Genomic DNA, 14,174 nt, shown 5'->3' on the forward strand with positions numbered 1-14,174 from the left:
ACCCATAATGGACCTTCCGATGGGAGCATTCAGCGGTTGTGGAGCACTTCAAGCACATGGAAGCGTAAAAATTCAAAATAAAGGCAACAGTGGCTGCCCACCAAGTGTTACCAAGGACCAAGGGAACATTGATCTTGTGAGAGATTCTGCGATTGAAAGTCCTAAGAAATCCGACCATCAGCATTCCCAAGAACTGGAAATCTCATCCTCGTCTGTGTGGTGTATGCTCACTTCTGAACTCAAGCTCTGCTTTTGACATCATAGCTGCATGGCACGAACGAACTCTGAATGACATGGAAAGCCGAGTATAAATGTGCGATTGGTTCATTGACCGAAAGGAAAGGTACCTAAATTGGATCAACGCCTTGTGGTTCAGTGATGAAAAACACTTCGATTTGAATGGGGCTATCAACAATCACAGCAACATCCTCTGAGGTGCTGAGTCTCCTGAGATAGTGTTTAAGATGTGTCTCAAGGGCCCTGAGTCCACTTGCCTCTTTGCAATGAATGCCAGTTGTGGTATGCTGGGACCATATTGGTTGGAGGACGTCAATGGTAAGACGGTTACAGTCAACGATGAGTGGTACCGCAAGGTCCTCTGCCGATTCCACACTAATCTCACTCTACTGCTGTCTCCAAACCAACTCAGACTTGCGTGGTTCATGCAGAGTGGTGCCCCACCGCACACTGCAGATGAAATCATCGACTTGCACCACCAGCTGTTTGGAAATCATGTCATCAGCCTGGGCACAGTCCATGAGTGGGGTGCCCTACAGCCCAGATTTGAATCCACTGGATTTTTTTTATTTTGGGTGCTGCCAAAGGTCAAGTTTACACCAACAAACCTCGAACTCTAGCTGTACTGAAGCAGGAAGTGAAGGACTACCATCAGGCTACAACTTCAGCCACTTGCAGATGAGTTGTGGAGAATTTTGGAGTCGGGATCAAAGCCTGCTTGAACAGAGGTGGAGCACACATTGAAAATGTCAATTACAAGCAGTATAATCAGTGATTTGAAAATGGAATGGTGTATACTTTCCATTAATGTATCACTGAACTTGCTACCTTTTGTAATTTTTCTACAATAAAACGTTCAAATCGTGCACATTTTTGGAACACCCCGTATATGTATGATAGCTATCATTTTTTCCACATGGACTAACTTCCAATAAGGATATGCTGAGCATTAATCAATATAGATGATAATATCCCACTTGATCGTTGTTTACTTACTTCCAAAACTCAGTGGTAGGAGAAGTGTAATTTAAGTAGTTGAATCCATTTCCCCCAGGAGTAAAATTGTGTGTCACTGTATCAGCCAGGCAGTTAGCTGTGTTCCATGTGTGGTTGCAGGTAGCCCAGGGAAGATCATTGGTGAAAGAGTAAGCCAGGTAGAACAATGCCCAGGTCATGATGATGTTGTAGTAGATAATAGAGAAAGACAAGCAGACGACACCTCCAATTCCAATGCCTGTTTAAGTTAGAGATCAGAATATACCCTCTTCCAAATTTAATCAATGATGTTTGTAAATCAGTGTAGGTCATTGCAGAGTTTACGACTGTATAATGCACTTGTGGACTATTGTACATTATTATACATTGCAGAGTAATGCAATTAATAAGTGACTGATGACAGCCACAAACAATGCCCTATGTACCCGATGTGGGTGACGATTTGCACTTTGGCTGCAAAAAACCCAATGCTACAAAGCATGTAAAAGAGCCATGCCGATAACTGACCTGTGAAGAGTGGGCAGATGTTTGTCCAGCAAGTGATCCCACCTTGTGCTGTGTATTGTCCAACTGCCATCTCAAGGAATACGAGAGGGGTGCCACAAAACAGCACGAAGATAAGGAAAGGGATGAGAAATGCACCTGAAAAATGTCATTAATCACTTTGTGCACATTTCAGCAATGGCTTTTTGATACCTGTCAATCAATTATTAAACAAGTAAAATAGATATAAAATGACATAGCTCACATTGTTTTAGTAATTTTGCTGAACGGAGTTAAAGGGCTAGCCCATATTTATGTAAAACTAAAGTGGACGCCAGCCTACCGGTCGGCCATCTTTGATTAGATTGAAAAATAAAGTGAGGTCCACGTGTATGCCATCATGTACTGTGCTTGTGCCAAGGTTGAACAAAATCGGACCATGCTTGTCTGAGAAATGCTTGGGAACACATTTCAGTAAAATAATGGCCGCCAGTCGGTCATGTTGAATCTGATCTTGTTAAAGACATAACATTCTCATGTAATCCATCATTCTTTATCTGTGGTCAAGTTTGAACAAGATTGGTAAATGCATGTCGAAAAAATGGTTGAGGACGTGTTTGATACTGGTTTGTTATTTTTACAACTAAAATGGCCACCAGTCAACCAGTCGGCCATCTGTGATCAGATTGCAAAATAAAGTGAGATGCACATGTATGCCATCGTGTATTGTGCTTGTGACAAGGTTGAACCAAATCGGACCATGCATGTCTGAAAAATGGTTGGGGACACATTTAAGTAACAAAATGGCCAGCAGTTGGCCATGTTGGATCTGATCTTGGAAAAAGAAGAAATGCTTGTGTTAGTCATCATTCTTTATCTGTTTGCCAAGTTTGAATAAGATTGGTAAATGCATGTCCAAAAATGGCTGAGGACATGTTCGACACAGGGGTTTTTTTACAAATAAAATGGCCGCCAGGCCACCATCTTTAATCGAATCGCGAAACAAAATGATATACATATATATGCCGTCATATGTTGTCATTCTGCCAAGTACGAACAAAATTGGTCCATACAATTTCACACACATGCACACGCGCGCACGAAAATCGAGAGCAAACCCATAAGCCCCCATTTCGGACGAAGTCCAATGGGGGCGAAAAAACAAAAGAAAGTTGACATTGCAGTAAATAACCCTTTGAGAAATGTCTTATGCATGTACCAAGCCATTATTATATGTCAAACAATGTGCAAATTGGACAAATCAACACAAATGCATCATGGATATGTCATTACCCTGCACTCACGAAGCGAAAAGCAGTGTTAGGCATTCGGTTGTGTTTGTGCGTACGTGCATGTATGTATTTTAAAAATTCATTTTCTTGGCAATCGTTGGTCCGATTGACACAAAATTTTACCATAGGAGTGCCTCCACCTTTAGAATTGTTTTTTTTATTCACAATTATGACGTCATAGGTCACGTGGTACGGACACCATCTTGGAAAAACGTTACACCTCTATATCTCAATGGTAAAAATTGAAACATGGCTCATTGTCAAGTACTCCCAATGGGGAATAAGATATGTGTATGATGATGTCATCGGTGCCTTCGTGATGACGTCATAATTCGATATGTACAAGACTTATCTGATCATTATGAATTTCTTTTCTCAGCAAATGTTGGTCTGATGGACACAAATGTTTCACCATAATGGACCTTCCGATGATAATCATGAATGCAGAATATTTTAATGATAATCATGATGTCATAGGTCATGTGATTGTGACGTCATTGATTCCCTCTTTGAAAATTCTATCTATATTCGATTTTTTCAATCCGCTATCATCTGCGTAAATACATGGAGCACATAATGTGAAGATTTCAGAAGTATGAACAGAATATGTTCGGAGAAAAGTGTGTTAGAAGTTCCCGACTTATGCCCATTATATTATGATTATGATTATATTAATATTTTATGATTATGATTATGATATTCGATTTTTTGAATCTGCAATCATCTGCGTAAATACATGGAGCACATAATGTGAAGATTTCAGAAGTATGAACAGAATATGTTTGGAGAAAAGTGTGTTAGAAGTTCCAAGCTTACACCCATTATATTATGATGGAGTTCCCGTTGTATATTATTATTTCCATTGTGAATGACCTTGTGTCTTTAAAAAAAAATTTAGCATACTTAACCGCATTTTTTTTTACGGAAGAATTGAGAGATGATGGAATCTCATGAGATCATGAATTAAACGTGTTTTTTTTTTTTTAGTTACTTTTAACATTGTTCTTAACGAACGAGTAAAGTAGTGCTAACAACGGGAAGAAAGGAGGAAGAAATTGTGAATTTAACGTTCCATCATTATTACCCTCGCCGAAGGAGAGGGTATTGAATTTTGGTCCGTTTGTATCTGTCTGTTTGTCCACACAGAACTTTCGTGTTTTTCTCCTCAACCACTTGGCGGAGTGAGACAAAATTTTCACAATAGGAGTGACTACTCATGTGGAATGTTTTGTTGATAATTATGACGTCATAGGTCATGTCGTGTCGCAGCCATATTGGAAAAACAGAAAACTTTGGACCTCTATATCTCTGAAACCACACCAAGGAAAAAATTGAAACTTGGCACATGGCAAGTACTCCTCATGGGGAATAAGTGTTATTTTTTATGTCATAGGTGCCTTCGTTATGACGTCATAATTGCATCTGTAGAACGCTACGTCTGATCAATATGAAAAAAATTGAAAACTTTTGACGGTCACCTGTTCCATCAACATAAAATGTTCCAAAGAAAAAAAATGATGACGTCATCGGTCACATGATTCGGCAGCCATACTGTTATAAAAAAAAACCTTCAAACACCTTCCCTAAAGTGGCTGAAAAGATTCAGGCGAAACTTCACACGTGTGACTAACTATCAATGAGGAACAAAAGGTTCACACATGATGGCATAGGTCACATGGTTTGGCAGCCATTTTGGATTTACCCGAAAACCTACAACAAAAAACCTCTTCTCCAGAATGGCTGGACATATCAAGGGGAAACTTCAAACAAATGTTCCCCAAGCCATGGGTGTCCAAGTTTGTGAAGGAAAAATTGATGTCACATGGTTTGGCAGCCATAGTGGATTGAAGAAAATATTAAACAATGTTTTCTCTGCAACCGCTTAATCAATCAAAGTCAAACTTCACAATTGTGATCTCGTAGTGAGGTGGAATGCATTTCTTAAATCTCAACTTGAGCGGACGTATGGTCTGGCAGCCTGAATTATTTAATTTTTATCTTTTGTTATTTTTATTTTGAGTAAGGCTCATTTAGCTGTGCCTGGATGTGGTTTAGGGTAGAGCAGCAGCTGAAATACGAATCCTATCCAGGTTCCTCCTGATGACTTCATCTTTGCTTTTTCCTTGTTTGGGTTCCTTCTGATGACTCCAATGCAGGACTGACTGTACCTATTTGGTCTTCCATTTGATTTCAATTAAATTTATTTTAATCCCATTCTAAATTCAATTAAACAAAAATTAAAAAAAGTCATAGGTCAGGGTCAGGTGTCCAGTCAAAGCAGCGCTGCATCAAAGCAGGACATCTTTGTACCTGGTCATCACTGCCAGCTTTAATAAAGTGGCAGCTATAATGTTGTCTCTTCTTAATTATGTAACACCAGTGCACAAACGCTACATAAAATGACACAAACACCACACAAAACAAGTCTTGGCAAGGGTCTGCAATATCTGATTGCTCTTTTTCTTGTTTACTTTTAAGATTGTTCTTAATGAATGGGAACAGGAACAATGCAGGCATGTTTTAATTGTTCAGGCCTTCACTTTTGTGCTCCTGTCGTTTTTGAGTTTAGACAAAATGTGTGTGTAATTCATTTCACATGTTTAATGTGAAAAGGATGTATTGCACCCTTTTTGAATTGAATTGCCTGCCAGCAGAGGAAAACTTTTCATGTTTCACATGGACAATAAAAAATAATGAAATGATAGTCCAAGTGGCCTCCTTCTGCACCTAAGTTCCCTCGCGTATCCTTGTGTAATATTGTTAACAATTGGAAAAAAGGGGAGGGGAGAATAGAGAGTTGGAGCTGGAAGGGGGTGGGCGGAGGTGGACAGAGTTGGCCGTGGGGGGGGGGACAGAGTTTGGAGAGGGTTGATGGGGGATGGGGGTCTAGGACTTTTGGTGGGAAAGGGGGGGGTGAAGACTTTGGGTGGGGAGTGTTGAGGACTTGTATGGGAGAGGGAACTTGAAAACAGTGCAGGAAGAAGTTTGAAGACTTGTGATTGGAGAGGGGGGGTGGAGAGGGATTAGGTGGAGAGAGACCTTGGGTGAGTGAAGGGTAGATGGGATACAGAATTGGGAGAGGGGTTTGAGGCTTGGGTGAGGGGGTTTAGGACTTGTGGTGGGGTTTGAGGCTTGGGTGAGGGGGTTTAGGACTTGTGGTGGGGTTTAGGACTTATGGTGGGAGGTGGGGGGGGTTGTCAACCTTGGGTTTGGGGCAGGGAGTTGTGGAGGCTTGTGGGGATTGAGGACTTAAAGTCACATTTTACATTACGCAGAATTTCCGTGGGTCCCTGCTCGTATAAAAAACTGGATTGTCGCTTCAGATAGCCTCTATTTACACGGGCCGTCTGTGCCGGGATATTTTGATCCCACGATTGTCTGAAAATTTCTGAGCTAAAATGTGTTCAGTAATCACAACTTACCGTTTCCCAAGATCACCAGAGTGAAAGCCAAGTTTTAGTGGTGGAACGCGCAGGACCCAGAATGATGGAAAACGTTTCATTCCTTTATAAACGTTTATTTATGAGTTTGGGAAGAAAGGTGGACAGGACATGCAAAGCAGAACAAACCAAGCGAATCAACAGACATAATATAAGCAAGGTGAAGGGAATACGCAACTTCTGTACAGGGAAATGGGAAATGGTGGGTGTCCCTACTTGTTTGTATTAGTTGGCATTGGCATTTCCTCATCCTTTCTTTTTCTAAATTTTGAAATTGACAATTAATACACCCACCCCCTTGCATACGTAATGGAAATACACCTTCAAATTTCAATAAATGCTACAACAGACAAGAATATCAAGAACAAGGGACTTCAAAACAATTCAAAGTAAATATACAACTCTTTACCTCCTCCGTTTTTGTAGCAGAGATATGGGAAGCGCCATACATTTCCAAGGCCGATTAAACTTCCAAGCAGAGTAAAGATTAAATCAAACTTGCTGCTCCATTTTTCTTTTTTAGTTTCATTTTTCACCTCCTGGACCAAGCGATTCTCATCAATCATGTTGAGACTTTTGTTGTCCAACTGAACTTCCTTAGCTTGTTTTGCATAATATACCTATCGACTGTTCATTGTTAATGTGTAACCATTTCCAAGTGGTCTATGCTTGCACATTTCTGGATGCAATAACAGTTGAACTTTGGTAATTGCTGTGTAGATTGTGGTTCCTTCTTTTTAACACCAACATGATGCAATCATACATATTGTTGTGGTTGAGGAAATTCGCAAACCACCATTCAGGTCCCATAGGTGAGATATCTCTGTAATTACATGTGTAGTTAGCCCCAAACCCGTTTAGAAAAAATAAATGTGATTCATTCGGGCTGCGACCCTTTAAGACAGCCGTTTTTCTGTTCTATCTTTATTTTGAACCAACCACGTCTCAACCACCATCACACAACAACCACCAACCGCAACGCTGCTTCACAACAACAACAACGCCAACAGCCACGACCTTTACCTTCACAACTCGCTCCTGCAAACATCGCATCACCGCCATTCCAAATGTCGCCATGGCCATAAACCACCATAATAAACCCTCCACCACCTTCACCTCTCCTTCTGCGGCCATTCCCGCACCGCTTGTGAACGCCGAGCGTCAGGCTGTCCTGGCCTCGTACGGGACGCGCGCCGAACCGCGAGTGCAAAGTGCGGCCTTTCCGAGGAGAATTCGGATCAGGAATGATACACGCCCACTTCTGATCCGTCCAATCAACAAGCGCGGGGCGGTTTGGAGGAGAATCGGGATATGCAAATTCTCGGATCAGGGGAGACTCACGCGCCTTTTCCTCCGTCCAATGGGCGAGCGTGGCTCCACCCCCGAGCTCGTTCTGATCCAGAAATTTGCATATGGGTTCTCCTGCCGGCCGATAAAGTGCCGAGCGTAGGGTCGAGTCGGGCTCGGAAGAGTCAGTTTTGGAGAGCAGAGTGTGGCAGCGGCAGAGTGTGGCAGCGGGAGAGTCAGTTGGAGAAGAGTCAAGGCGAGTTGGAGAAGAGTCAAGGCGAGTTTGAGAAAAGTCAAGTCGGGTCTGGAGAGGAGAAGTCTGTCAGAGCTCGCAGTCTGTCGGGGTTCGGAGTCTGTCGGGGTTCGGAGTCTGTCGGGGAGCTGCAGAGAGAAGAAGCCTGGAGCGTGGTCGAGGTGATTTGCTGCAGTCGGCTGAGGAGAATTGGGGAGGAGACCGAAGGGTTCGGGTCCGAGGCAAGGAAGACGGCAGTCGGCGACGAGCTCGCAGTGGAGTCGCTCGTCGCGGGACCCAAGCAAGCCAGCTATCCTCTTTCCCCAGAGCATCAACAATTCCCCCTTCCCCCCCCCCCGCGCTGAGATAGTGTGAAAAGGGGGCCCCGTTCCCACCCACTCCAAGCAGTGCCAACGAAACCCGCGAAGGAGCGTGGAGTCGGGGCACCGCCGCGCCGCCACATTTGCGGCTCATCACAAAGACACGGGTAGGATCCACCCGGTCTCACGGCCCACAGGCCCCGTCTGCCCCCTTGTCTTTGAGGGTGGCCCTTTTCTTTTGCTTTTGAGTAAATGTGTTGTTGGCGCCGTCTGTAAAGTAAAACTGTGTAAGTGTTGCCGTGTGCACGCGTCGTCGGTAGTAGATCTGCATTGTTGTGATTTTTTGTTACATCTGCTTTTGGTGCATAATTGTAATTGTATATGTGTGCTCTCCGTGTGCCGCGGAATAAATGTACATTATGTTGAACTGTTTTTCCCGTTTCGCTTAGTATTTTCTTTAATTGAATCTCCATCTTGCTTCACGTAAAGGGTTGGTAGTGGGCTTAATACGCCCGATAATTAATCGGAACCGTCGAGGCCGACAATAACACCGCTCGGTTATCCCGCTAGTACGGAACGGGTCGCTTAAGTGGCCCATGTCCAGAGTCGACCTGCGGCGAGGTGCGATCGCCCGGTCTACTCTTCGCGTGGGTACTTATGTAGGTCGAATTTGGCGAACAACCCTATCCCACGTGGGGGGCCGATTGGCTCGACCGTGGTGAGGCCGAAAGGCCCACCCGTGATTAGCTCCCGGCGTTAGTCCGAGAGGGTCACGACAGAATTGTCCGTCCGGTGGGCGACGTGCCACAATTCGAGTTACGTGGCCGTTCGCACGCCGGCGGGTGCGAATTCGCGACAATATATTAGTTTGTGACATTTTCTTTCTTGTCTGTCGTTTGGTGTTCATCCTCCCTATAAAAACCTGGTTCATACTCTAGATGGTAAAGAGAACCCAAGTTAAAGTCCCATATACAGTGCCTATAGAAAGTCTACACCCCATTTCAAAATTTTCACCTTTTGTTGCCTTAGAGCCTGGAATTAAATTGCATTAAATCAGACTTTTTCCACCTTTATGTACACATTGTTACACACAACTTCCAAAGGCAAAAACAAATTTCACAAAACTAATTAAAAATACAAAACTAGGTTATCTTCGTAGGATGTGTCCACCCCCCTGAGTTAATACTTGGTGGAAGCATCTTTGACAACAATTACAGCTGTGAGGCTGTTGTGATAGGTCTCTACCAACTTTGCACACCTTGATTGGGCAATATTTGCCCATTCTTCTGAACAAAACTGTTCAAGCTCAGTCAAGTTGCATAGGGAGTGTTGATGGACAGCAATCTTCAAGTCATGCCACAGATTTTCAATTTGATTTAGGCTGGGGCTCTGGGTGGGACACTCAAGGACATTTACCTTTTTGTTCCTTAGCCACTCCAGTGTAGCTTTGGCTGTGTATCTCGGGTCGTTATCATGCTGAAAGGTGAACTTCCATCCCAATTTCAGCTTTCTTGCAGAGGGCAGCAGGTTTTCCTCTGGGATTTTTCTGCATTTTGCTCAATCCATTTTCCCTTCTATCCTAACAAGTACCCCAGTCCCTGCTGATGAGAAACATCCCCGGAACATGATGTTGCAATGATCATGCTTCACAGAAGGGATGGTGTTCTTTGGGTGACGTGCTGTGTTGGGTTTGTGCCAAAAATTCCATCTTGGTTTTGTCAGACCACAAAACGGGTCTGAAGCGGGACTGACGGTGGGTGACCTTTTTTGAGTAATGGCTTCCTTCTTGCCACCCTCCTGTACAGGCCAAACTTGTGGAGTGCTTGGGATATTGCTATCACATGCACACAGTGACCAGTCTTTGCCATGAAGGCATGTTGCTCTTTCAAAATTTCCATTGGCCTCTTGGTGTCCATTCGGATCAGGCTCCTGATTTTACTCAATTTACTTTTGCATACCACGTCGAGGCTCGTGCCAGAGCTAATACACAGAAGCATATAACAATGCAGGAGACAAGAGGGGCAGGAGAGGGAAGCACAAAATAGTGGGGAACAAAGACAATAGGAGATCTCTGGAATGGAGAGAGAGGGATGGGAATGGAGAGGGATGAGAGGGAGAGGGATGAAATAAACCCTGATTGTTTACACGGGGTAAACAAGATGGTACTACAGGGACTTTGAGGAAGGAAAGCAGGGAATTTGAGGAAGGTGGTTTTGGGTGGATTAACAGGGGTAGTAAACATCAATATTTTGGATGGGGGAAGATATGAGATGGCAGTGAACAGCTGTTTTGAAGACCTCGAGGGAGGAGTGGGATTGAAGAGAGTGTGAGAGTTTGTTCCAAAGCTGTGGAAAAAGAGGAATGAAAGAGTGAAGGTGAGCAGTGATTCTTGATTTTGGTAGTTTTACCAGAAATGGGTTGCTGGCGGACCTTAGGCGCCCTGTAGAAATATGGGGGGGGGGGGATATCGCAGTCAGAGCAGGGGGTCGAGACCAGAGATGGTAGTAGACAGAAAAACCACTGACCTACCTGCAGTGAGAGAATGAGAGACCCAAAGACTCAGCATCATCGTAAGAGATCCCAATGATCCTAAAAGCCTTTGTTTACACAGCGTGAAGTCAAGCTAGGTGTGAGGCAGGAGCACCACCCCAGAGGGTGGAGCAGTACTCCATCAGACTGCAGATGAAAGCTTTGTAAATGGTTAGAAGCTCAGGTGTGCCAAGGAAGAAATTGCATGACATCGGATGCCCAGTCGGCAACTGGCTTTGGAGGCCAGCTTGGAGATGTGGCTTTCCCAGGAAATATCGTGGCAGATAGCGAGACCCAAAAGCCTGAATGAAAGGACTTCTTCAAGGGGATTGCTGAGAAAGTAGATTGGGGGGGGGGGGTAATTCCAGACAGTCCTTTTGGAGAGACATGGTGAGGGTGTGAGATTTGTTTGGATTGTAAGACATATTCCAAGTGTTTGACCAGCTTGTGGTTTTATCCAGATCTGCAGAGAGTGAAGAGGCTGCTGCCTGCCAATAAGAGAGATGAGAGATGGTATGACAGAGAGTACAGTCATCAGCAATGAAATAAAGAAAATTTTCCAGGGAATCTGAGAGATTATTGATGTAAACTATAAAAAGCACAGGGCCAAGAACACTGCCTTGAGGAACTCTAGCCTGGACGTGAAGAGGAGATGAGGGAATTCCATAAAGCGCCATGTGTTGACTGTGAAAGGAGAGGAAGTCTGTGATCCATGAGTGGAGATGGTCTTGGATACCAGAGGAAGAGAGTTTGGTGAGCAGTGCGGGAAGTCAGACCGTATCAAAAGCTCGCGATATGTCTCGGGAGATGGCGCTAATCTTATGCTTGGTATTTAGGACCTCCATCCATTATAGGGAAAGCAGAAGTTGCATGTCCAGGGTTGAGTGACCTGGTCTAAATCCAAATTGATGATCGGAAATCAAGCCATTGAAGAAGAGGAAGGATTTGATGTTGGAAGAAATGATGGATTCCAAGACCTTGCTGATGATTAGGTACAGGCTGATTGGTCTATCGTTGCAGAGATCAGTTTTGTCCCTTTTTATGCAGAGCGGTAATGTTTGCTGATTTCCAAGCAGATGGCAGATGATCTTGAGAAAATGAGAGGGTGACTTAGACAGAGAGAGGGTGAGCAAGAGGAGACGAGCAGGCTTTTAGGACACGTGGGCTGATGCCGTCTGGACGGGTTGCAGATTCCGAGTCAAAGTTTGACAGCAAGCTCTCCACCTTGTCAGGAGAAAAGGACACAAAGTCCAGGAACAGTTGGGTACAACTGGGTAAGGTGGGTAAAGAAAGCAAAGGATTTGTGACACGATTTAGAAGCAGAGTTGAGGCATTCAACCTTTTTGCATGCATTGTCAGCTGTGCAGCCATTTGAGGTAAGAGAGAGGATGGAGGGGGAACATACACCAGAAACAGACAACCAGACACCACCAGGATTTGAAAGAGGGAGAGAGATTTGAGAGTTCAGATTTAACATGAGAAAGATGTTGTTTCCTGCCTCTCCTCAAGTATATACACACTTGTTCCAAGCTTTGTGGAAGGAACTGAGATTGCCTTCAGTAGGATTTGCCTTCCATGCGGTGAAAGCAAGTGGTTTCAGGACAACTGCCTCAACACAAGCTTCAGTGTACCATGGGTGGCAGGAAGGACAACTAAAGACGAGATGGGATAAATCTGTGCATGAGAGAGAGCAAATTTCTTTGAAAGAATTCCAGGATGAGTTGGTGTTGGTGAGAGTAGAAATGGGAGACCAGTCTCGAAGTTTGATGGCTGCTTGAAGACCCTGCCAGTCGGCCTGAGTGAAGTGCCAGACTCGTCGGTGCTGAGGTGGTTCTTTACTAACAGCGAGAGATATTGTTGCGAATCTGGAAGCCATGAGCACACAACATACAGGTCCTTTAGATCAGTTCTATCAGTAATTACATGTTGCCAGTTAGGGTCCTGACCCTAGTCTAATGGGTAATTAAATATTCCTGCGCTGTGCAGTTATTTTAATAGTCAGGTTTTCTTTTCCTTTATTTTTACACCACCGACGTCACCGCCGACGTCACCGCCGACGACACCGCATCACCCTCACCTTCACTTCGCTTCCTTCACCTCGCTCTGGTCGACGTCAGGGGTGGGCAGAGCCCCTGCAGAAACATGTTGCTCAAATTCCCCGACTGTGAGATGGTCGGTCCTTTGGAAGAAGGCGGAGTTCGGGGAGGAGCCACGCGGCGGCGCTCGACCAATCGGCGTGCAGCGGGTGGGGTGACCGTCGCTCGGCCAATCAGACTTCTCCAACTGTGTGAGGGGCGGTCCTTTGGAAGAAGGCGGAGTTCGGGGAGGAGCCGCGAAGCGGCCTTCGACCAATCAGCATGCACCGGGTGGGGTGACCGCCACTCAGCCAATCTGGGCCCGCGACAGGAGGAAAGGGAGCCGCGTGACGTCACCACACTCCCAGGCCAATCAAGGGGATTGCCGCCCGTTTTGGCCAGTGAGAGAGACAAAGAGCGACTTTGCGCGCCAAAACCAGCCAGTGAGAGAGGGAGGGTCTCGAGGAGGCGCCCCCCCCCCTGAAGCGGGGGGGGCATAACTATAGGTGCAGTCTGCACGTTCGCGAGAGTTGGTTCTGGGTCTGGAGCGGTATGCACGTTGTTCTCCTGTCGTTCTCCGCTGGTTCTCAAAAGTGTCTGCGCACGGAGGGTCTTCTCCCGCCAGCCTTTGCCTGCCAACTTCGCTCGCTCGGGTCGTCCAGATCGTGCTGGGGGTCCGGTTCGGCCCCGGGGACCTGGTCCTTGAAGACCGCACGAGGCGGGCAGGTCCAAGATAGCTCAATAAACACCATCTGGTCCGATCATTTTTGGGTGTGTGCGTGTGTGTTTGTGGCGCCAGTCAGTAAGTCGCGGAACTGTACAAGTGCTTTCTCGCTGTATATATTCACATTGCCTTGCTTTATTCGGTTTAAATCTGCTCTTCTGTGTTCCCTAGTTCCCCATTATTGTATAAATAAACCCCGATTGTTAAATGTTTCAGTTCGTTCGCGTCCCTTCTTTCATTGACTGAGCGTGTTGCGTGCTGGGGAAAATTAGTTAAAGCTTAGAAAGGGAAAAGGGAAAATTAGAAAATAGAAAAAAGAAAATAAGGGAAAATTAGAAAATTAGTTAAAATTGGTGACGGCCTTAAGTGGACATTTGGACCAACGGTTCTTGGCGATTAAACCGCTCGGAATCACACACGGAACGAGCGCGCTAAGCGGCTCATTTCCGTACGAGTTCTGTCGAGGGTGAAATTCACCGGTAGTTGGACCACGTGAGTATTGAGGTAAATTGAAATTGGCAATCGACCCTACCCCACGTGGTCTATCCATTGGCGAATT

General features: G+C 45.1%; 1 protein-coding gene across 7 annotated transcripts in view; it reads right to left on the bottom strand.

Annotated features, from left to right (window-relative positions):
- LOC147008728 (sodium- and chloride-dependent taurine transporter-like) overlaps positions 1–14,174 on the bottom strand; it is a 173,642-nt gene that overhangs the window by 144,328 nt on the left and 15,140 nt on the right. For 2 of the 7 annotated variants that reach the window (XM_085864248.1, XM_085864251.1), the window contains exons 2-3: positions 1,741–1,875; positions 1,234–1,471 (exon numbers count right to left, since the gene is read on the bottom strand). In XM_085864248.1, coding sequence (XP_085720374.1) covers positions 1,234–1,471; positions 1,741–1,875 — 373 coding nt within the window. Of the gene's footprint in view, positions 1–1,233; positions 1,472–1,740; positions 1,876–6,857; positions 7,126–14,174 lie in introns of those variants that run through there. The other 5 variants (XR_015053321.1, XM_085864250.1, XM_085864247.1 and 2 more) reach the window with 5 other exon arrangements.

Source organism: Eptatretus burgeri, chromosome 18 (assembly GCF_056783735.1).
Source record: "Eptatretus burgeri isolate ZD-2024b chromosome 18, Ebu_testis_v1, whole genome shotgun sequence".
In the NCBI taxonomy this organism is placed as follows: domain Eukaryota; kingdom Metazoa; phylum Chordata; class Myxini; order Myxiniformes; family Myxinidae; genus Eptatretus; species Eptatretus burgeri.